Source organism: Alosa sapidissima, chromosome 18, assembly GCF_018492685.1.
Source record: "Alosa sapidissima isolate fAloSap1 chromosome 18, fAloSap1.pri, whole genome shotgun sequence".
Classification (NCBI taxonomy): domain Eukaryota; kingdom Metazoa; phylum Chordata; class Actinopteri; order Clupeiformes; family Clupeidae; genus Alosa; species Alosa sapidissima.
The window spans coordinates 5,660,210-5,687,704 of NC_055974.1; the positions used below are offsets into that span (position 1 = coordinate 5,660,210).

A 27,495-nucleotide genomic window follows, 5' to 3' on the forward strand; every position below is an offset into this window, starting at 1 on the left:
GAAATGTGGCATTTCTTGTTTGGTTGGTGTGTGTGTGTGTGTGTGTGTGTGTGTGTGTGTGTGTGTGTGAAGATATTGCGAGCCTTACCCTTGAGGGGAGAGCTTGTCCAGCCAACCGGTCTTAAGGGCAGCCCTGGGCCCTCCATAGAAGCAGGCATAGGGAGAGATGGCTGACTCAACGTCCTCGGGCAGCTCCACTCTAGCCGGCCCCGGCAGCGCGTCCAGCGGCTCCGTGTAGACGCCGTTCTCGTCCGCACGTACGGGCGGCACAGCCGAAGACACCGGCACCGACGATATCGCCGCCACCTCAGCCCCAGGGGGCTGACCCTGAAATGGCGCAGGCGTGGAGAGGTTGGCAGGGGACGGCGACCTGGGGGAGCGCTGACCGCTCTGGCCGGCCAGCCGTGGAGGCTCCAGGAAGCCCTGGACAGTGGAGTAGTCGGCGTCTTCCTCCTCCTCACCACGGTTACGGTCATCAACACCCTCAACGGCCACGGGGACTGGGTCGGGTGCCACCTGCTGGTCTTTGCTGCCCGGTCGCTGCTCATTCTGCTTAGGCTGCTTCTTACTGATGAGGGTCAGCCAGAGAAGGGACAGGAGAAGGGGGGGGGGGGGGTTGTTAGAATCATCGAATCCAGCAGTGTACCCTTCATTAACACTGCTACAGTAGCCTTCTTGTTCTCAGAAGGTTTTGTTTGAGTAAAAAGGATTTCTGAAAAAAAATCCACCCAATTATATGAAGCAGTAGGATTTAACTGAGACACAGATAGATGCTATATATGTATAGATATGTATAGCCTATTGACAGAGGCGTTAATATACTGTATACAGATACATAGGTGCATTGATTTGTAAAAGGTATAGACAGGTAGTATAGATAGTATAGTATGCATAGAGAGTGGGTACATTGGTATATAACTGCTCATGTCAATGTCTTCTTTTGGCACTTTTCTGATTCAACTGACTCAAGGCAACCTGATCCAAGTCCAACTGAATCTGTAAATGTAAGCTCTCCTCATTACTCTCCTGGGCTATTTTCAGCACTCAGAGGACCCATGCTGACTGTTGGTGTACATGTTGGTAGTTGTAGGTAAAGGTCATTTTGGGACTTCATGTCTCTTGTCTCTCATAGGCTGCATCCTGTTGCATAAACACCCACTGCACTCATATTGTACATTGTGGCATATATATTATTTCCTTTCTATGGTTAACATCATATTCTACATAATACTACAGCATCTTGGTGTACTAGAAGGCCCTGGTCCTACACAATGTACCCCCTCACCTCCAAAACACTGAGATCACTAATTTAAGTATATTTATGTGTCCTTGGCTGAGGTTCATTTAGGTGGCTTTCATAGGGCTGCCAGTATTAGACGTTGCCTGGGTGCTAATTACTACAAAACACCAGACGAGAAAGGCAGTTTATACTTCCTGCCTTCTCATCTATACTGGGTCATCAAAGCCCCTTCAAAGCGAAGGGATAGGCCTGTGGTTTCAACCGCAACAGACATGGCCCTGTTAATGAATGCACATGCACATGAGCACTCACTGCAACCCTGAGCTGTGTATGTGTGTGTGTGTGTGTGTATTGTCTTTGTCTGTCTGTGTGTGTGTGTGTGTGTGTGTGTGTGTGTGTGTGTGTGTCTTTGTCTGTGTGTGTGTGTGTGTGTGTATTGTCTTTGTCTGTCTGTCTGTGTGTGTGTGTGTGTGTCTTTGTCTGTGTGTGTGTGTGTGTGTATGTGTGTGTGTGTGTGTATGTGTGTGTGTGTGTGTCCACAGTTGCAGCCCCCAACCTCAGGGTAGGTGTGTGTAAGGGCCCATGGTCTGAAGTGTATGGTTTAAGTGCATTTAGGGCGTGTCCAGTCCACTTTTGCTAGTTTGATGGTGCAATAGATAAGGAATCAGATGCCAGACACATGGTTTAAAAGGGCATAACATTCATTAAACCAATAAGAGTGCCATCTCCCATTCCCTTTAAGAGCCAGGAGTGTGTACTATAAGGTCTTGCTACTAGGCAGATCCACTGCCCATTTCACTTTAGTCCATGACTTTCTTTTGATGCAGCAGGCAAAAGATGGGGCCCTAAATCAGAGTCCTGCACGGGTTCGGGTACCCGATGGGTGACCCGCACATTTTGATGAAACGGGTGAAAAATATTCTACTGTGTCGGATGCGGGTCGGGTTGGACACGGGGGTGACACGGGTCTAAGTCGGAATTGGCCTTTCATAAACATCACGTGCATACGTAACAATATTTTCTACATAGTAACACATCCTAAATAATATGCCTGCAATTCAAGTTGATAAAAGCATTTGAAATGCACATTTCGTATGTGCCTTCCCAAAACAGGCTCCTATACTTTCACTTTTAAAAATCACATGCGCGGGATCTGCCTGCAGTCTTTCAGAACAAAGTGGCTGCACATTGATTAAAAACGCCTAAAGATGACTCTTTTGACATGTTATGGTGGAGAGAGCATGCTCGCTTAATTCCCAATATTGCCTAGATTGTGAGATTGACATCCCTGCAAGCGAGCGAGATTTCTCCTATAGTGTCACACATCTTATGCATATTTCCATAAAGTTTCACAGGCTAATGCATAATCCGGTGTAGGTTATGACCGAATCATTCTTTCATTTAATGTAGGCTAGCCTACTACTGCTGTTAATAAGTTGTGTGTGCAAGGCCGTGTTTGAATTCTAAATTAGGCATTTGCGTGGCGATAGCCTTGTAGACGCATCTGCTTGAAAAGTGGTCAAATGTTATCACTCGGGTGTTGAAAAGTAGCGCAGGCTACCACAATACATCATGTAGGATATGCCTGTCAACTTCAGCTGAAGTTGGATCTGCAATGTTAATGGTTGTGTTATTAGTTGCTTAAACGTGTCTGTTAAACTCGGGTACGGGTCGGGTGTCAGTTTTATTTAATGCGGGTCGGGTCGGGTACGGATTTTAACTAGCTCTGGTGTCGGAAAACGGGTCGGATGCGGTTTTAAACATGACGGGTACGGGTGGGTGCGGATTTAAAAAATTGGACCCGTGCAGGACTCTGCCCTAAATATGTGCATCTGCGCGTCTGCAAGTGTGTGTATGAGGGTACACACATCCCACAGCAGACACCTACTTCTCCTTTTACTGTTCTTCTATTTACAGCCACCTCCTTGTTTACTGACCTCAGTGTGTGTGTTTGTGTGTTTGTGTGCGAGCGTGTGTGTATGTGTACAAAACACACCTACACAAGTGACTATAAAACAGCAGTGAGAGTGAGTGATCATGTTTACCCTATCTAGTATTTCAGTAACTAAATATTGTCAAAAAGGGGAATATCAAATGTAGTACCCACTGTATTACATTTACACAATACATGTGCTTGCTTTAAAATGACTAGTGCAGTGTCCGTTCAAACATGCTAGCTATTCCTGTAGCCCAATTGCATGCCTGCAGGTAGGCCTGCTTTAAAAATAGGATGATAGGGAAAACATAATTCCAGGTAAGCATTCAATAATGAATAGGCCTACAGATAATATAATAATATAATACATGTGAAGTGAGCAGAATTTAAGCATGGCTGCATGTGACATTTTTTACAAATCAAAATGACATAATCCTAACAGCTGTTTTAAGTCAAGGCTATATGCTTAGCATACTTGAATAAGTTGATGACAGAGAAAACAAACCATTTTGTGGAATGATGCATCATATGAAATTTGCAACGGTGTGACTCAAAAACAGTCTCTGGTGGCATCACACTCTGTCTGCACTCGTTCCTTGTCGCTGGTTATGCTTTGCATGTGTGGCATTCTGAGACGTTCTTTAATTCGGGACCATTATCACTCGTTTCAATTTAGGACCCTGCAGTTGGAATTGTCGTTTGCTTATTCAAAGTCTAAAGACAGTCCAAAGTAGCCTGGGCTATTCGAAGTGTCCGTTTACTGCACATCATTTTTTTACGTCATTTTGAAGAGCCACTGCATAGCCTACCTGTGTGTGTTGGCGTGTTGTTGCAAAATCCGCAGAGTTCACTTTATTGTTGAGGTCAGACATGTTAAGTTTTTACCTGTGTAACCTACACTGATCCAGCTCTGCCAAAGCCCTGCTTCTATCCTCACTGGTAGCTTACAGTACAGTGCTGTGTGGGAGGGGGAGTGGCTAGCGGCGAAAGCCAATGTGCTTTATTTACCGATATATTTAACGATATCTTTGCATTTGATATTCAAACAACATCAAATTTGGCACTGCACTTACTCATGCACGTAGCAAGACACCTGCCAAGTTTGAAATCAGTCTGACAAACGGTCAGCGAGATATGCGTGCCACAGACATCCGGACACACAGACAGACGCTTCTTGCTTTATAGATAGAAGATTGTCATCTCTAAAGTTGCCTATTTTCTGCATTGACCACATGCCTTCACTTTAAACAAATGGCAACATGGCCTTTGTGTGTGCGTGTGTGTGTGGTGTGTGTGTCTGTGTCTGCGTGTGCGTGTATGCATATTTCATTTTACCGATGCCTCTTCTGCTTCAACTTCTCCTTGATCTCCGTCACAACCTGCTCTTTGGCGCCTCCGTCCTTCAGGGAGGAAAAACAACAAGAGAAATGGGATGTAAGAGTTCCTCAATAAGAACTCTACTATAAACAAACACACATAGCCCTCTCTGCAGGTCCTCAGAGAGGTCAAAACTCTGACAGCAAAATTCTGGTTTCTCTGGGACATACAATGAGAGAGAGAGAGAGAGAGAGAGAGAGAGGGAGCATAGAGATGGAGAGGCAGAAAAAGGAAGTTCATCTGCCTAACCTTGTTTGCAGTTCATTTGTGTTTTTCCTCATCAGCAGCAGCAGGGTGTTGGTCTAAAGCTAACAGGTTACGCAAGTCATGCAACCTCCCAAACGCCAACAGCAGCACAGCTGGTACTCATTAAAGCATACCAGCCTGCTAAAGTGGTGCCTTGGTGGCTAGTGGACATCACATTTGTGTTTACATGCCCCAAACATGACCACATTCCATCAACATTTGAAGATGAAACCAAACCAGTTGCATATAGTGGTATATTATATATATATATATATAGCAAATTATTGCCTATGGTTCTTTGGAATCCCTGTACATTTAATCAGTTAGCTGTGAAATTCATTGTTCTGGTAACTTTTTATGTAGCCCACTACAGCCATGCAAAGAAAGCTGCTTGAAATTGAATTGAAGAGTGAGTCACCCAGACAAAACACACATGCTCAGACACAAACACTTTTTCAGCAAACACTTGCTTACCTCTTTGTCCCCAGGGTTGTTGTACAGATAAACCTCACCATAGGGAGAGATGACTGAAACCTTCCTTTCCAGAGGAGCTGAATCACAAACACACACACACACACACACACACACACACACACGCACACAGACAGTGATCAGTATCAGTATGATGTGTAGTATGATGTATTCAGATAAATGACATGAGCGAGCACAAATCATGGAGAGCAAAGCAGAGGAACGGAGAGAAGAGAAGAGCAGGTGAGAGTGGAGGAAAGAAAAGGAAGGGAAGAGAGAGAGAGGAAGACAAAAGGATAGCGGAGGAAGAGAAAACACACACAAGAAGGGACAAAACAACAATAGAAAAAAAGACAAGAGGAGAGGATGCCACACACACACACACACACACACACACACACACACACACACACACACACACACACACACACAGCAGACCTCGGTGCCCTTGCATGGGTGATCTGTTGTCAGGGAGACAAATGAGTATCACACAGCCACAGAAACAGCGCAGGCCAGCAGACACTCCATCATGTCGCTCGCATGCAGGCTCGGACGCAGATCTACAGTACACCATCTAGACTGCCACAGCCCCCCCCCCCCCCCACCATAGGCAACACGAGGCGGAACAGTCGCCCCACTTTATTACTGGACTGCAGCTCTATGGCAGGCCGCACACCAGACTATATTACAGTTGTGCTCAGTGGCCCAGGACTCATTTAGGAAGTGTGTTGTCATTTATCATTATCTAAGCTTGACCTTCACACATCCATTCTCTCTCTCTCTCTCTCTCTCTCTCTCTCTCTCTCTCTCTCTCTCTCTCTCTCTCTCTCTTACACTTACACACACACACACACACACACACACACACACACACACACTTCACACTTTCTCTCTACATCTATGTTCTCACAAACTGTCTCTCTCTCTCAGTATCACTCTCTCTTTCTCTCTCTCTCTCACACACATGCACGCACACTCACTCACTCACTCAAGGGGGTGGAAAGAAGAAAGAAAGAAAGATAAACAGAAAGAAAGTGAAAAAGACAGACAGACAGGGAGCGACACAGGCAGCCTAATACACAGTGACTGTTTCCTGATGGAACGGCAGTGCCCAGCCTACTCTCCCCAGTGCAGGCATGCATTCACTTTGCCTCCGCATGTGGAAGGCTTTAAATCCTCCGGCCACAAAACTTTAACTTCTTTTAGTTTGCAGAAGTAGGCCTCAGTCCCTTTGGGAATGTATAGGACTGTGTGGTTTGGCGAGTGTGTGGTTCGGCGTGTGTGTGTGTGTGTGTGTGTGTGTGTGTGTGTGTGTGTTTGTGTGTGTGTGCATCTGCACAAGTCCAACAAATACCTGAGCACAAGCATGCAAGTGGATGCTAAATTTAATTTCTACAGTGCATATGGTGAGAGGTTGTGAGTGGGAGGGTAGGTGTGATGCGAGCTTTTCCTTTCCCTGAGAGTTCAACTTCACAGAGTCTACTTTCCCATGATGCACTCAAACAATGGGCCCAATTTCCCATGATGCAGACTGATTCTGAAAGTTAAACAGCTGTAATTTATATGAAAATGGGGAGGAAAAGGAACAAGGCAGAGTGAGACAGTGTGTGTGAGTGTGTGTTTGTCTGGTGTACCTTTCTGCTGGCTGTTGTTCCCACTGGGAGTCTGACTAGGCGATGGGTCTGTAGATTTAGCACTCACATTCCTAGAGTAGGAACAAACAGTTTAGTCACGCACACGCACACACACACACACACTCATACACACAGACAGACACACGCACACGCACACGCACACACACAAATGCATGCACCTCCTTACCCATTACAGAACACTGTGTTAATTTCTGTTAGCCATAGATTTGTTTAAAAAGTTTGCATATTATGTACATTTTTAGGCATGAATGCATACATGCATTAATGCATCAGTGAGATGCGACTGTGTGCGTGTGCGTGTGCGTGCGCGTGCCCGTGTGTGTGTGTGCGTGTGCATGTGCGTGTAAACCAAAGCTCTGTCCTCAGCGTTACCAGGGATATTTGGGAGTACGGTCCTGCTCTGGAAGCTTAGGGACGGGTCTGTGCCGTAGCCTGTAGGAGCGAGTGTTCCGTTGGCCCAAGGGCACCGAGGGAGGCTGCGGCATGGGCTCCATCTCATAGATGTCATTGTCCACCATGAGGAAGTCCCCCTGAACGTTGTCCAATGGGGTCAGAGAGTCCAGCTGTGAGGATGGGGGAATGTCCAATAAGGATGAAGGGGCGGAGTCTGGAGAAGAAGAGGTGGATATTGCAGAGGAAGGGGCGGGTTGCTCCAGGACATTCTCCAAATCAGAGGGCAGCGAGTTGGAGGAGAACGAGAGCGATTCGCTGCTGCTGGTACTGTGGGTGGAACCAGAGACGGAGCTGGGAGAGATGGAGCGGGTACCTGGCATTGACCGGGGTACCGTCAGAGACGATGAGGAGGAGTTGGAGAAGGTGCCGGGTGGGGTGGGCTCTTGGAGTACGTCCCCCGGACACGCCCGCGACCTGCCCGGGAGTGTCATGCTGCTGCCTGTGTTCATCGCTGCAGTCATCGTCCCTGGCGGTGCGGCCTGCAGGGTGTGGCAAGAGGCGCCTCGCTTGCGGTTCTTCGGGAAGACGTGCCGCGTCCTGGGCACGGGCACGGGCCTCCGCCTCGAAGGACCCAAAGACGAGTGCCCGGCAGTGTCCGCCAGCGCCCGCGACGCGGCCTCTGCCTCCACCACTCCCCCGGCTCCTGCCCTCTCCTCCGGGGGCTTGTCCAGCCCGAGGGCCTCCAGGCTGCACAGCATGCGCCGGCGGTGTCCCGTGGGGAAGTCGGCCACCGCCTGGAGCCTCTCGGCCGTCAGGCCCCGCAGCTCGGCCAGGCTCCGCAGGCCCGCCATGGCGAAGAGCGCCGCGTACTGGGGCAGGTGCAGGCTGCACAGCCAGTCCACGAGGTCCTCGGCAGGCACCGGGGAGCTCGGGGGGGTGTCCCAACTGGGACCCACGCCATCTGGATCCATATGCTCTCACTCTCTCACTCTCTCTCTCTCTCTCTCTCTCTCTCTCTCTCTCACTCTCTCACTCTCTCACTCTCTCGCTCACTCTCTCTCTCTCTCTCAGGCAAGCAGAGAGACACTGTAGTGAGCGCAGCTTTTCCCCAGCAGACAGCAGGACACACTGGTGGAGTTTGACTGTGGAGACAAACCAAAATTGAAGGGACTGAAAAACAACAGAATCGTTTTGCATCCACACACATGGGATTTGGTGGATGGCTCAGAATACATGGAAATATGATAGTGTGGTGTGGGGAGGGACAGCAGTGCAGCACTAAATCAAAACCCATGAACACAACAAAACAGAGCTACTCGGTGTCAGGAATGTCTAGTATGTAGAATGTCACAGCGGGAGCGTTAAGGACTGTTAATTGGGTTTGAGGAGAGAGGACTGGCTTTTCTTTACAAAACAAAACTTGCTGGGTCTTCATAGGGAGATGTGCTTTTGTGTTAAGGAACAGAATTTATGTTAGAAAGAAGAGCAAAACGCAGTGCAGTGTCCCCAAACTACGGCCCGCCACCTCATTCTGGGTGGCCTCCCAAAACATTCTCTATGGGGAGTCTTAAAAGTACACATGTAATCCTTTTTTTGTCCACCGGTGGTTGTTTAGGCGCTGTTTTGAGTTTGCCATTGAAAACGTACTGAAATGCAGGCCTACCTGCAAACAATGTAAGATGGGTCTATGCTGACTGCATCAGTGTTCAAAGTATTCTAAAAGTTTATCAATTAATTGTTAATAGGGCTAACTTCTATTCAAGCCACAACTTGAGCTGTGTATGCAAAGACACAGAGATTAGAGTTCACAAATTTTGAATAAAATATACTTATGGGAATGCTAAAGTATTTTTATTAGTATTATTTAATTTGAGTTATTTCCATGTTGAACTACATTTTATATCGATATGGCATGATGGCATGATGGCAATATAAAATAAACACAGCTAACAATGGTATTAGATTGCAATAGCCTATGATTAAATGCAATGGGTTAATATTCAACTAAGGTAAAAGGCTGTTGTTCACGGCACTAAGCTATTTTACAATTACTGACATACTCTAAGTCTCTGGCCCTCTCTTAGGGCCAGACATAGTGAGCTGGCCCTTTGAAGTAAAAGTTTGTGGACCACTGGCCTAGTGGCTGTAAGCCTTACCACAAACATGAAAATTGGAGAATAAAGATAAACTGTGGGTTGCAGCAGGGACCAGATAGGAAACACATCAAGCCAAACCTTATAGGTTTCAAAATCATTCAGTTCCCTATCTATTTTTCATTTTCATGCGGAAAAAGTCACTCAAACGGCGTAGGCTACTGTATGTTGTGCATTCACCACTTCTGCAAATAGATCAACTATAAACTAGGCTTCCCAAGATATTTTCATACGGTTCGTCTCACACTCAGGTAAGCCCAAAATACATAGTAGAAGTGCAAAGAATCAACCCGACTAGCTGATTTCCCTCTGAAGTCAAAGGATTGTCGTTTGTCTGTTTTCATTTGTCCTTCTTTCAGGCCACTACAGACAGCCAATGCCAGGGCCAATGCAAATCACATGACACTCAGCTATTCGCAAAGTGTAAAATGAAGAAAAAAAAACCACGGCAGAAACCACAAGCTCCGAATGTCACAGCTATAAATAATCTCTCGGATCTAGTCTGCTGTGCTACAGTTAACCAATCTACCAACAACCAGAGTACATTAATGATTTAATTTCTTAAGGGATTGTGAAATATGACTTTTTATAGTACGACTGAAAGACTGGAAAAAAAGAAGTGTAGTAGGTTGGTATGCAGCACACTGTATGTGTGTAGTGTGAACCCTAATATAAAAACAGCAGGTGTGAACCTGGTATGGGCCCTGACGCCCACATGATCACTCTGCAGCTGGGTACTGTCAAGCTTATGCACACCAGACATGATCACCGTCACAGGACCCTATTTTACTGATTTCTTTTGCATACACCAAATTGCACTAATAGAAAGGAACTGAAAATGGCAGTAGTCATCTGTGCAAAAACAGCGTTGCGTTTCACTACGCCATGCACATAGCCATGGTCTACCTTCCAGAGTGTCACTGCAACACAACCGGACACCCATCTGCAGTTATCTTTCACACGTGGTTACTCAGTCCTGATCATATCTACCCGTAAATGCTAAAAGAAAAAAAAAAAACATTAATACGAGCACTCGTGTGACTGCAGACCCTTGCCCGTGCTACGCTAAGTTATCCAAAGTGAAACCAAATTCCAGCATCCAGCGTCTGCATCCAGAGCCGGATGCAGACAATCATTCAGGAGGACCGAGATACAGTGAGCTTCTGTCCTGTATAGACATCTGAAGTACATCACAGCAGTACCTTTGAAGACATCCTATCACTAGAGGGTGAGGGAAGCAATACACAATAAGCCAGACAAAAGAGGAGTACCACATAAAAAGAGTGGTTACAGTGGTAGAGATAGAAAGATAGAAGGAGAGAGAAGAGATAGACAGAGACAGAAAGATAGAAGGAGAGAGAAGAGATAGACAGAGACAGAAAGATAGAAGGAGAGAGAAGAGAGGCAGAGAGTCTTTCTTTTCTGATAATAATAATAATGCCTGAGATCGGATGGGGGTACTGGGGCCGTTGACTATTTTATTTTAGATTTTTATTTCATTTTGTTGGGAGTCATTGGGAGGAAAAATGCAGGTCTGCTCGGCTGGGATAGTAACACTAGCAGCCCTGATGGCCACTGCACTATTTCTTTCACCCATCTCACTGTGGCCATTTTCCCCATCATTGGTTTTGTTAGTCCCTGTGGCCAGCAAAACAGCAGTCAGCAAATAAGATTGACTGCACATACAAACCATACACAAAAACAAACAAACACACACACACACACACACACACACACACACACACACACACACACACACACGCACACAGCAGCAGATCTTTATCTTGTGAACAAGGCTGATTTCTGTTGCACCAATCTCACTCTGTCACTTCTAATCCAGGGTCCAGGGCAGCTACACTGTTGGACAGACTGTGCAAATGAGCCTGGGGGTGGAGGGGCCTAAAAATACAATCTCTCCATCCAAATACGAGGACCTAACACAGTCCAATACCACATAACAGTCGAACACACACACACACACACACACACACACACACATTTCACACCAACCCGGACAAACAGGCAGACGCAGACTCGCGCACGCACGCACGCACGCACACACGCACACACACGCGCACACACACACACACACACACACAATCTTAGCCCCACTTGCAAGCAATGACAAGAGAAAGGAATAGGATAGGGAACTGGAGGTAGAAGGACAGAAATAGAGAGAGGGAGAGAGAGAGAGAGAGAGAGAGAGAGAGAGAGACAGAATCGATATTCAGGCCACTCTATAGAGCTTGGCATTAGCTCTGGCTGGCCAAGCCACTTAACAGTTATTAGCTGGATGGCAGGGTGGTGAGGCAGCAGGGTGGTGAGGCAGCCGGGCATCTTGGCAGCCCGTCCACATGGGATTGCTTTCACTCAGGTCCTGTCTGCACAGCTGTCCTGCCAACCTTTGCTGCAATTGTGGCAAAACAGCCAAAATGTCTGTCACTTCCATGAAGACTTCAAAGAGAAAAATGCCCCCCATCCTGCTAACTGCATCCAATGCTTTCCTCATGGTCTATTAATACCGGACATGTTCCATTCTACATATTCATTGTATTTTTACATCGTACTTCATCAGTTAAATATTAAACATTAAATAAGTTATCGAACAGTAAAATGGTTGTGCTAAAGAGTATTTAAAGTGACAAACGAGTAAAAAATATCTTTGCCTAGGAAATCTGGGGAAGTAACAAACCCTTAGGTACAGTATAGTTCCTCTGAGAAAGAAGATCAACTTTTAGGTCAGAGGTTGCTGAGGATGCTGACCAGACTTGCCTCCTTCTGCGACAAACAGAATGCCTTGCCACTTCAGTGGAAGGGATGAGGTTCTATTTGATTAGCAATACGAGTGGGGGCACTCCACAGCAAGATGACTTTACTTACAATACAAACATTTACAAAAACATTGTCAAGCATGCATAAGCCTTCTAGTTATATAGAACCATTTGGTTGAGTTGTAAAAGCTTCTTTAGTCTAATCGCATATATTTTGGCCTGGGGGAACCACACTCTTCTGTGTGAATGGTCTTCTTCACCATTACTAATGGATCGTCCCTATCCATCACTCAAACTGAACATGGACTTGTGTAAACATTGTGTGCTATTGATCATATTATTTTGTAATTACTGCTCGTTCATTGTTGTATTGCCATCCTAGCTTTGGCAATGCCAACCATGTGAGTGGACAGTCCTGCATGAATTTCCAACACCAGAAGAAAAAATGTCTAGAAAACTAATAAATCATCTTCCAAGAGCTCATTTCCACAGGACAAAATATCAGACAAAGACCTTAAATATGTTATTTAGACTTAACATCATCTTAAATATATGAATATTATTGTCTTCCATCTCTGTTTAGACTTGCAGTAAACACTTCTTTCTCATTAACAATCTCCTCATGCAGAAACAAATGATGCTGTCTCTAGGGGACACCTAAAGAAGCCGTCAGTGGAAAGAGGATTCACACCACGCTTTCGAGAACCAGGCCACAAGTTCACACTTAATGTTCCTATTTATGTAAAATGGCTCCTTGTGGATAAGATATGCAGAAGTGAAAACATTTTTAAAAAATCCTCAGGGGAAGAAATAACTCTTCTGGTCTGATAGACTAGTGTGTGTGTGGAGAGGGTACCTACTGACAAACTAGTCATTTGAACCTTGTGGACAATGTATGCAGTCAGTGCATTACATTACTAGCATTTCAAAAGTGCAATGATATTTTGAGCCTTGTTAGTGGCTTAAAGTAGCAATTTACTTTGACGTAGTGTGTTTGTCCCCAAGACTATCGTTATATGCTATTTCGCTGTCAATGCATGTTCCGGTCAATACTCAAAAGTCAATTCTACAACGCCAGCGTTTTGGCCCCCAATGAAATAGACCACAGACCACAATGAAATAGACCACCTTTTATTTGCTCTAAGAAGGTCCAGTTCAGGCTTTGTAAAGTGCATTCAAATGATTTCAATGGGTTTAATGTTATACAACAGAACTGAATTGAAAAAGGGTGACTTCAGCAGAAGTAGTGCTATGTGAAGGAGTGGTATGTACACACAAGATGCATTAGGGAGCAAAACGTGTCTCTATATGAGATGACTGTGACCAGGGAGAATGCAGAGTGAGGACCACACTTCTTATCAAAGGTTCTCATGCATGATCATAGTGGTGGTTTTGCAGGAAGTCAATAGTGGGCCCAAACACACACACACACACACACACACACACACACACACACACACACACACACACACACACACCAGCAACACATGTGGGGCATATACTGTAGACACGTACCAAGAGAGTCACCACTGTGTCTGTGTGTGTTGTTTCTCTCTCAAATACAAACAAGAATACCATGTGTAAGCAAAGTGTGTGTGTCTGTCTGTCTGTCTGTCTGTCTATCTCAGGTATGACTGAGCCCTTCCTTGTAAGTGACTCATACGTGCTTGGCATTACTCAAGAGTAGCCATGCCTGAGCAAAGTCCAACCTCACGCAGCCGCCACTGTTTTACGTCTGACTAAAGTCATTTTGCAAGGGCCCTCGCAAACTCACCACAAGCAATAATTTTGTAAGATGATCACACTTAAGTGACCATGAGGAAGCTGGTATTACAGTAGTAAGAGTGACTGTTCAGTATTACCTACTATGCAATAGGCCTAGCCCATGTAATTAGTGTATATGAAATCAGTTGAGGACTTTTCATATATGTTTAGATACACAGGTCTGGAAAAAATACTACTCACTCTGTTTACAAGGTCACTACTGATTTCACAACAGCCTATATTGTAATCAACCTTCTGTGCCAAGATCTTTATTGCATAAAGGTCTGGTGTAAACATTCTCTGCCCAACAGAGACAGCCTCATATAGAGAACATGACAAACATGTGGTTAGTCAAGATCACTGCACTTTTTCTAAACGTTTAGGTTAACTGTACAAGTTCAAGTTTGTTCTTTCAAGCTACAAATTAGGCTTGTTTGCACCGCACGTGGACAGTTTGCGAACCATGTCCTATCTGTCTGTCATCCCCGAATCGTGTTGATAACTTGACAACTCGTGTTGATGCCTATACATTTGTACTTCTTTTTGAAAAAAAAAATTAATAATTTGACTCTCGTTCATTATCAGGCTACTTTGAATGAAAACTGTACTTAGTCCACACTCGGAAGAATTTGTCAAATCCAGCTAAAAGTCCAATTTTTGTCTAACCCACAAACTGATGGGCTTCCTTTACTGACAGTCATCACTCCCTCAACTTTGAGCACCACACTGTTGCGATAAAGTCTTCACCTGAGCCAAGTAAATTTGAATGAGTTATTCGCTGCCGGAATCTTACCTCAAAATCTTTAGACGGAGGCCCAGTTGTCATTTCATTTCTGATCAGTGTTCTTTGGCTAACATTACTTTAGTAGGCTAAACTGTTTTTCACCGCCAGCAGCACTTCCACTGGACGTAGCCGCCTACTCGCGGTTTAGCGCTACACGCGTCTGTTTCGCTTTTCCTGTTCAGGCGTGAAATTATACTAAGGCAAGTCCTTTCGACTTTTTAGACTCTGGTTAATAGAAATGGATGCAATGAAAATCTAACAAGTTCAGGCTATGCTCGTTTGATATCAGACATAAACTGGAAATGTGTTACATTCCTTGATAAAGGTATTTAAAAAACTATTTCATGAACCTATAGGCTATGAGTCTGCTAATTATTACAACAACTAATTAATTCACTTTCATTTACTTCTTCACTCCTGTAATTGTTACATGCAAGATAGGCTACTAATAGTGTTACTTTAAATGGTGGATTTAGGGTATGATGGGATTACTTCCTAGTAAATCTTTCTACACCCGTTTATTTGAGTGCACAGAAAAAGACATGTTAAAAATTAGCCTAGGCAGAATGGAACGGCTTGTCATAATGAACCTTCCACGCCCATCCCTGCCACACCACGCCACATAAATCTGGTAAACTGTCCTTCGTTTTCATTTCATATCTTCATGTAGGCTAAGTCCTATTTGTGAACAAAGGTTAGTCAATGAATGTAAATGGAATTAGGATAGCACTATTTGCATGGCGCTGTGTACAGTTAGAGCGGAAAACGTTAATTAGCTTTGAAAAAGATGTTGTTTAGCCTTACTTTATGCTCGTATTTGCTTGCCGCTTTGACGGAAACTTACAACGACGGGCGAAAAGCGAAAGGGTGTGTTTTGTATTCAGAATGCGCTGCTCAGCAATCCTGTCCGTGCAGGTTTCAACTTGACACGGGGCCCCAGGCTATGCATTTCTGCAGAAAAGAATGCACCATGGTGTTCCTGTGCAAGACGGGCATAACACACTAGGTTACACACGTGTACTTTTTCTTTCAGTGGCACTTCTTCCTTTTTGTCAACACAGAACTCACATAGTAAACTCATGGCCATGATGTGTAAGTGTGATAGGTTGTGTGCACACTGCACAGGATAATTGACCACTTCTACATTTCATTTTTGTTATCTCAACTTGCCATAACCTGCCAACAAGTTAAACCCTGGTATAGCCTGATTGGAGAAAACTAAAGAAGATGACATTTGATCATTTTGAGAAGAGAAAAACATAGTATAATGTTAAAATCTCTCAGTTATGTGTGCAGCCATATTTAACAAGCAGATATAGCCTATTAATTGATATTAAATAGAGACAATATAATAATAGATCACTTGCTCTTCCTGTTGTGTGTCTCTTCTGTAGCCTATAGACAATAACCGAAGCACATGCTGCTGTGTGCTGGGACCTTAAAATGCAAGGCTAAATTGGTGACATGTTTTCATTCGGTAATAAATAAACCTTGTTGTAAAAACATGGACATTTTTTATTTAGAAAAAGTAACTGTCTCGCACTTGATCTATGTAATGGCAATTAGATCCAAGGCATGTACAGTAGCCCTAATTTCAAACTTGCTGCATTTTTCAGCAATGACATCCAACACATTTTTCCAGATTACAGTCATTTAAAAAATGGACTTAATGGAACAGCTTACCGTAGGGTATATTTTTGTGAGAGTTTTGGACACTTTGGACAGCAATGACGGCACTGACCAGAGAGGTTAGTAATCAAGGATCTTTTTATTTCAGTGTTGAAAGCACCTTGAACTGAACAAGAAAAATGCTACGTTTGACCACCAGAGAGCAGTACTGGGCAAGTCCGGACAGGCTTCTCCGAGCTCGGACAGAGCAGTAGTTTATAAACTGAGCTTGGACTTTGTGTGAGTCTGTGAGTAACCTACTATATGTGAGTTGGGAAGGGGCAGGGGGTCGTTTGTGTTAATATGTTTGTCTCTATCTCACTGCATGCCTCTATGTCTAAAGACATGTCAGCCTATAATACATGCAGGGACATGTTTTCTTATCAGCCTCCACCATGTCAACACTCCCAGCACATAATTCTTTTTGATGACCACAACAATACATGGAGGCTGTCCAAAACACTTCCACATCTAGCGATCATATGTATGTTGCATGTTTTCCCTCAAAAATACCTCTGTGCCCGTTTCTCTGTCCCCCCTGCTAGCCTTTAACATTGATTTTTAAAATCTCCTCGAGGCCCATGTGCTTTTCGAAATGTCTGACGCTCAAGGTCACTCAACCTTGATGTGGCTGTGTCCTCATTCTAATAGTAATTAAAAGGCAGTGCTTATCCAGAGGTGGAGGAGAGGGGAGTGGGTTGGGGTTGGTAATTGTGCCCAGGGCACTCGGTTGTTGAGGGGGGATCGTTAGGATGCCTGGTGCTAGCCAACTAGGCCTGATGCCAGCTGTGTGATGAGAGGGAGGAGATAGGTGGACAGAGAGGATAGGGGACCAAGAGGAGGTCAGAGAGAGAGAAAGAGAGACAGACTTTAAATGTATGTGCGATGGGGCATCTGTATGCGTGCGTGCGTGTTTGTGTGTGTGTGTGTCTGTGTGTAAAAGAGAGAGGCAGGCATAGTCATGTCAAAGCTAAAATGAGGGGTCACATGTAAATAAGCCATGAAAGGCTCAGAACTGGAGTTTGACAATCACTCAAATCATCTAACCCCTTTCAACAGACGAGTGGGACTGATAAGAGCAGAACTTTAATGAGCCTAGAGCTGTTTGGATTGCTGACAACCAGCGCTGGTCTCTGAGTGACCCTCTTCTGTAACAGCATACTGATAAAGCCCCACACCTCAGCGTGTGAAAACTGAAGTGAAAATTATTGAGTGCTGAGTTTGTGCGTGTGTGTGCGTGCGTCCGTGCATATGTGTGAGAGAGAGAGTTGTGCTATCTGTGGTCTCGCCAAAATTAAAAGTGTTTAGCACATGATGTTGATAATCTGTATGGTTATTCTTAAAGTTATGGTTATGGGATTTGGCAGACGCCTTTGTCCAAAGATACACATGTCAAGATACACAGATACGCTGATATCCATGATTCAGTTTTGCAGTTTCAATTTCACAAAATTCTGAATTGAATTGAATTCAGCAGCCATAGTTCAATGTTCCTTCCGTGCCCTTGAAGCGCTGTGTTGATTTTTTTTTATTGTTTATTGATTGTCTATGGCCCAATCAGAGTTTCTTATTTGTTTCCCATTACAGAGCTTAGACTGTGAACATCAGAATTGTTTAAGCAAAATACTGAACAGTAAACTAGAGGAATAATTAGGTGAATTTGACAAAAGAATGTATTGGTTTAGAATGCAGACCATACCTGTATACGTATACGTCATCAGTAAGTGTTAAGGGCCCATAATTGTGTGTACCGGTAATGCATGAGTGAAAAAGAGAGAGAGAGAGAACGAGAGAGTGTGTGTGTGTGTGTGTGTTTATATATTTGTGTGCACTGCTATTTAAACTGGAGTGTGACGTTTGGATACATTGTTGAAGAGGAGAGACCTGTTTACTGGGCCACTGAGCATGGTCTCATTCAGGTCCACAGACATAACTCTTTTTTAGGGTCCTCTTCGCCGTAAAAAAAGAGCCCCCTTTGTGTCCGGACACACCTACCTGTTGCCATGGACACCCTTTTTATAGCATTCACAAGGCTAATGTAAGAGGGAGAGGAGGAGAGGCAGTGATAGTATGAGAGAGTGTGAGGGAGGGAGAGAGAGAGAATGAAAGGCCAAGATAGCATGTTTACAAAATACAATGAAGAGTCAGTATACTCCGCAAAAGTAACTAGTTAGCTTTGGCTCCAATTGTATCGTGAATGAAACCTTGGACGACCAGGTAAGGAGAACCAGCATTAAGAGAAAGAGCCAGACTTAGCTCAGAATGGAGACAAAACTCCATACTAGAGAACTTCAAGTGGAACCTACCCCAGAACATTGCAAGGATCCTCAGACAGCAAGTCACACAGAGGACCACCTGCTTCATCTGCTTGAGGACATCTCCCAGAGTATTCAGCATCACTTGGATGGGGAAACCACAAAAGGGGGACAGAAGGGACAGCTTCCCCAGGGCAAGGAGCTCCTCCTGGGTCAGGTAATCACTGCTGAGTCCCTGCTGACACTGCTGGAGCTCCTGAGGGGGCTGGGAGACGTGCACACTGAGAGAATCCGAGCCTGGAGACATGCAGCGAGCACCACAGCACAGCTTTGCTCACAGTGGCAACAGGCAGGTAATGGGAGGCAGTATACTCCACTGACAGGTAAGAAGGCGTTGGGTAGAAGTTGAAAGACATGAAATATACAGTAGTCTATTAGTATTAGAATGCTGTGAACCCTCATTTAAATATGTACAAAGTGCAAAGTCAGGCAAAGAGCAAAGTGTCTCATGCATGCACATGAAAACTATTACGTGGTGCATGAGATCACTGGACTGGCCCGTCACTGTTTTTATTTAGGCACTTAATCATGGTATTAACTTAGCCAATTGATTTTTGCCAAGTTATTAAATTAGCTTTAGGTAGACTTTAGGCTTTGCACTTGTCCACTATTTAAGGCCCCATGTGTTTTTGTTCCAGATGCTTACTTTGCAAGTGTAGAAAGTCTTACAGAGAGAAAAATGCATGAATAACAAACTAGACTGTTCCAATGGTTGTTGTAGATGTTCCAGTTGATGACAAACCTCCTCGTCACTTGATAACTGAAACCATCAATAGTGTTTTGGGGGATATTCAATGTATAGAGTCCAGACTAAGTGAAATGGCACAGAAACTTAGCCGAGCCGTCAGTACCCTCTCTGAGGAGAAGTACACATGCACTGATATGGATAAACAAGAGGAGAGGAGACGAGCATCTGTGGATACACATTCTGCTACACATGATCAAGGGACACACGCACATACGGAGCAACATAAGGTGGACACATTTAGGGATAGCACAACCATATCAATGGACCTTTGCCAATCAGATCCAGACAACACAGAAACCAGTCAAAGTGCTCAAAATGTTACGGCTGGCCTACAAGATGAAGAGAGCCTCCACAGCACAGCACACTCTGAAGATGACATGTCGCCTTTGGGGGCTGGGTGTCACTCATCACACAGCACTGACGTCCAGCAGGACTCAGGGTCAACAGGCCGACGGCCTCCTGGAACCGGTGAGGACCACGTGGGGTGCGTATCCCCCACAAACAGAGACAGTGCTGCTGGGGGTCAACGCAGGCAGATGTGTGGGTCATCTGGGAGGACGCCACTGAGTGAAGGACAAGAAGATGAAGAGGGTCTGAGGGAGGGGAAGGCAGGGCAGAGGGATGCTCAGTTGGAGGAGGAAAATCAAGGAGTGAGGCATGGCTGGGTGACGAAAGGGTGAGTGTAAATTGGATGATCTATATGTGATATCACTAGGCTGCTTTATTTTGTCTTTCTTATAACTAACAATCACTCAGGAACATATGGCTGCAGTGAATGCATGTGCTCATAATTTTTTTTTGTATAAAATGGCAACAGCCGCCTCTTCAGTAATACAGCCTCTCATTGTAAGACTGACAGGAAAGCCTGAGTCGCACGCATCAGACATGCCCACCCTCTGCTACATCACGGCCCCTCTGGTGGTGGCGAAGGTCATGACTTGTGACCTTGTGAACAGCCTGAGTTCACTGATGGTGTCAGATCTGGAGGAGCTAGTCAGCAGCGTCCTCAGGCTGAAGCTGCCGAACAACACCAAGTGCTCCTTTCCCATCACCGTGGCGATTCCATTCAGATCCTGCTACCGCAGCAACTATCGTGACATCATAGTGAAATTTGTTGACCAGGCATCAAGGGTCAGCTATGTGAACCCTGTGTCCGTGGAGGGCAACTACGAAGGACAAAAGGTGTTTTTTGTTTTTTTGTTGTTGATTAAGATTTTGTTGAGTTGCCAATTTTATTTATGACCACATGATCGCACAGTTTTTGTTATGTATGTTATGTAAGTGTGTGTGTGTTCTCAGGGTTCGTATGCAGAGGTGCGCGTGTACACTCTGGGTGTGTTTGCAGTGGTGTCCTGCTTGAGGAAGGAGAGCTACACCATCCCCAAGAAAGGTCTCTCCCTAAAGCTGAGCATAGACCCCAGAATCTGCCTGGACTACCTCCCAGGATCCTTCACTTCTCCCGTGATCGCTCAAGCTGTGGTACAGTACCTATCATGCAGAAACATAGGCCACTGAATCCAGTTTGTAATTTGGATTGTGAGACGAAACGCTATACCATAAGCTATAGAATCCAAATGACTTAGCACTCACGAAGGCAACAAAATCACCCTATAACATTTACTATTTTGAGTTCCAATATTTTTATGGATCATATACAAAAACATGGAAGGAAATTTAGAATAGCAAATGTTCTGGCTATTTAAAAGCAAAACTGAATTGGTGCCTGAATAAATGCTGAACCACAGTTGTACCAAAGATTGGAATTGGAATTTACTGTATTTAAAACAGGGACAATGCACAAATAAACATTAATCTTGTGATACAAGAAAATATGTGTTTGGCCAGCTTATAGCAACAATGGCTAATTTCCACCATAGTCCCTGGGCAGGTATGATAATTTAAAAGTAACAATTTAAAAAGAAATGAAACAGGACTATAGATGACATGATGGCCATAGTAATTAAAAACAAGCAAGCTAAGAAACAGGAGCGCCAGCAGTCCACACAGACACGCACACACTCACATATACAGTATGTTATAGATGTGTGCAAACTTGCGTACTCAATAACAAACTCTTTGTTAAGCATGAGAAAGTGTGTGGATTTGTCTCAAATCTTTGTCTCACTGTCTCATGGCAACACATGAGAAAGAGGAACTCCCAAATTGGGTTCTGCCCCCTTGTAACACGTTGAGTAGTTCGCGCTGTTATTTCGGGCAAAGCGAAATGTGAAATGTGAAGATGTGAAAATACAAAGTCACCTTTCAGCTGGTGTCTGTATCCTTCCCTGTGTCAGATCCAGCCGGTGGAGCCCAGCCTGCTGTCTGCTTTGAAGTCCAATAAGGACGTGTACCAGGCCGTCCTGTCCACCAGCCCTCTCCTCTACCTCAGCCACCCTAGCAGCCAGCCCCCCCGCAGGCCCCTGGTCCTCACGCTGCCCTGCCCCTCCAACCCTGAAAGGCGAAGGCCAGGGGAGGACGGAGAGTCTGGTCCACCCCGGCCGACCAGTGCTGTTTACATCCAGGACTCTCCGCTCCGCTGGCCTTTTTTATCCAGGTACAGACAGCCGGAGATGCACTCGTCGCCCAACGCTCGTCATCTTGAAAGTTAAGATTAGTTTAACTTTGTCAACGTCTTGTAGTCCTGCACTGGCCAAAATCTCACAACTTCAGACACGCAGGGCAGACGAGCTAGCTAAAGGAGTTTAGATCCACATCTCTCATGGGATCCCAAGTGTCAGGGAGTGTACTCTGCCCATTGGCAGGAAGTGTACTCTGCCCACTGGCAACCACCACATATTTAATACTAATCAATCAAAGCAGAGTGGCAACGTTGTTCACAATTTACAGTAACAAAATTAGTATTACCCGAAAATAAATAATGGCTTTTTCTGTCATTCCATTTGCTCGTAACATCTGTCATATCTATGATCTACCATCATATTTCTATTTTATATATTTCTTTATGTTATGTGTTGTGCATGTATGTTTGACTATTGCAGTTGTAAGTGTGATGTAGAATGTGTTTGCACACTTAGGGCTATGAGTGCTTCGGTAAAAACATCCAGAGAGTTTGCCAAGGAACAGTTGATTCTGTTGGGCTGGAAGGAGGAACAGTGGAACGTTCTAGATGATGTCTCCATCAGGAACCTGCAGAACGGCCTGGTTTCCTTTGAACTGATGGAGCACTTTGAGAGGTGATTCTCGCAGCAAGGGCCTCCAAGTGGCTAATAATAGTATATAACACATGCATACCCATAAAACTCAGTAAAAATGTGTCAAAGATTTTGTCCTTGTTTCTCTCTGTTGCAGGCTAATAGTGTTGCGTCTGCAGTTCCCTACTAGATCCTCCAATCTGTCGGCCATGGTGGAGGAGATTGAGGATTGTGTGCGCCGCGTCATGGTAACCATTGTTCTCTGGCGTCAGAGGCAGGACCCCCACAACGTGGTGGTGGCAGCCCTGCCTAGCAGAGACCTGGGCTGGGAGCTGGCCAAACTCCAGGGCCAGGCCTATTGCGGCCCGCCCGATCCCTCAGGGGAGATCGCCATGAGCGAGGGAGACCAGCTACTGCTGAGCTTCAGTGGGAACATCACAGGTACATGCACAGGCGCCAGGTCAGGTAAGCTAATTTAATTATGTACCACAGTGAAATTACAGTAACCTATGCCACATCCCACTTTACACGGTTCCTTAGTTGAAAAAAGTTGCTTTAATTCACATCTCATGCATTCAGACTTTGCAAATTTTGCAAAGTATTGCTCATACCTGAATATTAAATAGCACAACATTGTATTGCATGGCATTGCAAAACAAATAAAAAAATCATTTTTTAATTCAGAGCAGATCCTAGCCTGGAGGGCCATCCTATATCATTGAAATGTATAGTCTGGAATCGAACCATTTACCTCGCTTAATCCAAGGGGCGGGCAGAGAATTGTCTTTCAAACTGCCTAGGCATGCAATAGGCCAGCGCTACAACCATATCCGTATCCGGTCGGCAAAACGGCAAATACATCCTTCTTCGAAAGGAATTACTTAAGTGCATTGTGTTGCTCAACTTTCAAAGAAAAGCACAAGTCCAACTCCTCCAAAGTTGACGCCAACGCCGAATCAAACAACCGCTCTTCGTTAGCCATAGCCACCTTCCTTGTTGTTCACCGTCACAGGACTGTCGTTATCCTGTTAAGCCCGCCTTAAGACTCTCTAACAGAATAGAGCGCTGTGATTGGATGAAGTCCACGGCGTCAGCCAATAGAAATCCCTATGGTTTGATACTAGACGTACAGGCTGAGCAAATGAATTTGCCGCCGCTATGGTGCGTCTAGATTTCTAGGCTAAGCAGATCCAGGAACTTATCTAGATGCAGTGCACAAGCATGCTGACACTTGCATTAGCATTCCAGTGAAGTTGCTTCACAACAGACCCATCAGGGCATGAACGTATACCCTCACACAAACACCACACTCACTCACACACAAACACACACACACACACACACACACACACACACACACACACACACACACGTACGCACTGCCTTCTCATACACATAGACTGATACGATTCAGCCTATGCACCCTGTGTGATAAAGAGAAACATATGATGTCTGTGTGTGTGGGGGGGGGGGGGTCTATATGAACTTGAGAGTACATGTGTATTTGTATGTGTTTGTTGGGTTATAGCTGATCGAGGATCAACGTCTCCAAAGACCATCACCTTTCACCACCAACGGAAGAGCTTCGAATATCTCAAACTGACCGTAGTGGACCCATTTGGGAATTACAGCTCTCCACACTACAAAGGCTTAGCTGTCTTTCACCGGATCCCAAGAACCCAGCTGGTCTGGATGGATAACACAGCTGTTCTTTCACCACAGCACCCTCTAGTGGAGCCTGTGTGTAAACTCTCTCTCACTCTACCCAAGGTATACACCATGAGCAACTTTAATATTTTAAACAAATTGATTATGGATAAATTAAGCATGTTCTTCCTGTAAGACAACCTTGATCGTTGATGTTTGAAAATATTTTCTTTCTCTCACTCTTTGTTTGATCAGAAACTGAGAATAACCAGTCGGCTAGCAAGTGCAAAAGTGATGCCACACACACATTATGGTGAGATTTGTAAATAGTATTCCACAAAAACAACATTTTTGTAGAGATCTCACCAAGACAGCCTGTGAATAGCTAGCTAGTAGAAACAAAAACTGTCTGTCTTAACTTAAGGCAAGATATAGATCCGTCTGACTGTCTGAATGTCTCTGCATACTAATCTCTATTCTCTCTCTCTCATTGTTTGTGTGTGTGTGTGTGTGTGTGTGTAGGTGTCTCAGACTCTCTCTCAGACGAGCTGCTAGCGTGGCTGTGTGAGGAGCTGTGTGAGGAGGAGGCGGCGCTGCTGCTGCTGGCGCTGCGGGTGAAGCGAAGTGCGGTGCAGCTGGCCCGTCTCAGGGCGCCCGCCGACAGCCTGCCCCAGCAGGCCTTCCACGTGCTGGGGCTGTGGCGCAGGAGCCTCCCCTCACACACGCCCAAGGCCCCTCTGCTGGCCCGCTGCCTGGTGCGCGCCGGCCGGCCCGACTTGGCCAAGGAGCTGCTGCTCAGGGAGGGGGGAGGAGGGGAGGGGTAGGGTGGGCAGAGGGGGGAGGGGAGAGTGGGGGCAGGATAAGGTAACAGTAGAGTGAGTAGTGTGCGAGAGAATTTCACTGGAGATCTCCATCGAGAAAAAGCTTTTAGGACTAGTGCGTTTACAGGAAACCTATGCATTTGCAGTTAGTTACAGTTAAACACTGTCAATGCAGAACAGCAGAGTAAAAGCAATGCAAGTTCAACACAATTCATACACATTGGTAATTCAAATGGCCTCCCCAATGAGGAAAGGCAACAGCGGAAAATTGCAGGGGTGTGTTTACCATCATAGGGGACAGGTGTCACATAAACCATAATATTTTTGGGGAATATTCTGAAAAAGTCAATGCTACAAGGACAAAGGACACAGAAATAACAGATGGGCCAAGTTTTTTACCTGAGTTAAAAATATGATGAAGTTCATTATGTTTATGCTGAGATTTGACTTGTCCAAAATAATGCAAACTGGTTCTTCGTACCCTCTACTTCACTAACATAAAGCCACACAATATTTAAAATAACAGTTTCAAGCTTGTTGATGCCATACTGAGCTACAATAAGGAGAATGAAGTCTCTGACATTTCTGATGCCCACCCAGAAGACCCGGTATTGCATGTAACATTGCTATCACAGGTAGGAACATGCCCTCGGAAGACCCGGTATTGCATGTAACATTGCTATCACAGGTAGGAACAACAGTCGGTTTTACACCCATTTGGTTCCCTGTAAAACATTTTATACTTGAACTCTCTCCTTTAACTGTTGACAGTGACTTGGCATATGCTCATAAACCATCAGTGTCCTTTTGTCTTGGTTTATGCTGTATTTCTCACAAACATCTGGATTTTCATAATGTACCCGCTGTTATCTGTCTTCCTGAATTTTGAGGAGGAAGGCAGCATGACTACCAAAAACTGAAGTTTCACTGCAGTTGCAACAGCCACGTGTGACATAAACACTGGTGGAATGACTTTGTCTAATGTTTCAGATAGCTCTAATACTCAGTATGTCCAAGATGAATGTGTTTATGACCTGTCTTTTCTATTTGTATTGTATTTTTTGTCATGCTTGCTTTCTTAAAACTGTTAACCTCAGCTCCTACCCAGCACTCTGATGTGATTCTTTCAAAACATTGTGGCCAAAGCAAACATTTGACCTTTACACAATAATTCAACCAGACACAATCTGTTTAAAAAGGTAAAAGAAAATTTGACATTATTATAATTAAATAAGAACCTGGCTCAGTGATACAACCCTAATTTAGATGATAGTCAAGGTCAAATCTAATTGTTAATGAATACCATGAGCAAGATCCTACTGTATGCACAAATGTGGGTGGGCCAGTTCAGTGCTCTCGCACCATGGTTTAGCTCATGCAGGAGACTCATCAAGTGATTTTGTAATTTGCGCACTGGTTAAAGTAAGGCCAATATCTGAATTGATCTGTAAATAATATATAGAATAAAATAAAGCCATGAAAAATGACAAATAACATTGCCGTAAGATAATCTTTTATTATTAACATAGGGTATGTGACATGTTTTAGAGCTCTCAGCATAGATGAAGGCGGTTCCTCAAGTTTAAAAAAAATGTAAAAATTGTTTTCATGTCAGATTTGTGTTTACAGTTGTGTTAAGCCTGGACTGCCGATGAGCAGTGTAGACGACACTGGAGCACCGAGAAAGAATTATGGATAGATGTTCTCCTTGAAGGGGAAACCTCTCAAAGTGTGGACCTTATTCCATCTGTCTGCATCATAAAATGAAACCAAATCTGCCGCATAATCCACAAACACCCCCACTCTTTCTGGCTTCTCTTTTAGGGAGAGGGCAATACTCTGGTTATCAGAGTGTCCTTGTGTCCTATACTCTCCGTTGTGCAGCCATATTGACCAAAGTCCATTCCCAGATTTCCTTGAAATACGGCCACCCCTCTTAATGGACTCTCTGGTTACCACTAATGACCACCTGGTCTTCCCACTGACCTGCACCTCATAATAGAATCTACCAGCAGTGAAGCACTGCTTTCCCAGGACAGAGTGAGCCTTTGTAAATCTTTTGGTTATCAGTGATTTTGCAGGTTGCTTCCTCCGCTCATTTCTTTCCTATCAGGAGACAGCTGGAGATCAGGATGTGCTGTATCAGGATCTTAAACACCTTTTTTTTGTCTGCACATTGTATAGACATTACTGAGAAGAATTTAGCTACAAATAATGGTTATGGTTTTGGGAAACGTGCCCTTGCTTAGGACATGTGCTTCACTGGTAAAGGCCTACCTGGCAGAGGGGTTGTGCTAGTTGGAATGAGCTGATTTAGCGAATGGTTGGAACAGTATGGTAGTCATTTTATGTTT

General features: G+C 44.7%; 2 protein-coding genes across 3 annotated transcripts in view; one reads left to right on the top strand and one right to left on the bottom strand.

The window, feature by feature from the left end:
• arap2 (ArfGAP with RhoGAP domain, ankyrin repeat and PH domain 2) overlaps window positions 1-14,934 on the bottom strand; it is a 114,523-nt gene extending 99,589 nt beyond the window's left edge. For both annotated transcript variants that reach the window (XM_042069621.1, XM_042069620.1), the window contains exons 1-6: window positions 14,800-14,934; window positions 7,298-8,460; window positions 6,905-6,975; window positions 5,274-5,350; window positions 4,512-4,576; window positions 89-568 (exon numbers count right to left, since the gene is read on the bottom strand). In XM_042069621.1, coding sequence (XP_041925555.1) covers window positions 89-568; window positions 4,512-4,576; window positions 5,274-5,350; window positions 6,905-6,975; window positions 7,298-8,289 — 1,685 coding nt within the window. In that variant the 5' untranslated portion in view covers window positions 8,290-8,460; window positions 14,800-14,934. The remainder of the gene's footprint in view (window positions 1-88; window positions 569-4,511; window positions 4,577-5,273; window positions 5,351-6,904; window positions 6,976-7,297; window positions 8,461-14,799) is intronic.
• A 3,455-nt stretch (window positions 14,935-18,389) lies between these two features.
• On the top strand, window positions 18,390-27,140 carry dthd1 (death domain containing 1). Its single transcript, XM_042070622.1, has 11 exons — window positions 18,390-19,096; window positions 19,495-20,197; window positions 20,373-20,703; window positions 20,821-21,000; window positions 21,816-22,075; window positions 22,557-22,715; window positions 22,831-23,114; window positions 24,202-24,443; window positions 24,576-24,633; window positions 24,843-25,140; window positions 27,026-27,140. Exons 1-11 carry the CDS (start codon window positions 18,721-18,723, stop codon window positions 27,138-27,140), a joined length of 3,006 nt encoding a protein of 1,001 aa, XP_041926556.1. The 5' UTR covers window positions 18,390-18,720.
• Window positions 27,141-27,495: the final 355 nt, after the last annotated feature.

What these genes read in the sequence shown, in the direction of transcription:
- dthd1 (XM_042070622.1), top strand. Translation starts at nt 18,721, where the DNA reads ATGGAGACAAAACTCCATACTAGAGAACTTCAAGTGGAACCTACCCCA. An exon ending in CTTCAGTGGGAACATCACAG is followed by an intron (nt 23,115 to 24,201) that starts GTACATGCACAG and finishes GTTGGGTTATAG; the next exon opens with CTGATCGAGGATCAACGTCT. An exon ending in GAGGGGGGAGGAGGGGAGGG is followed by an intron (nt 25,141 to 27,025) that starts GTAGGGTGGGCA and finishes TCCGTTGTGCAG; the next exon opens with CCATATTGACCAAAGTCCAT.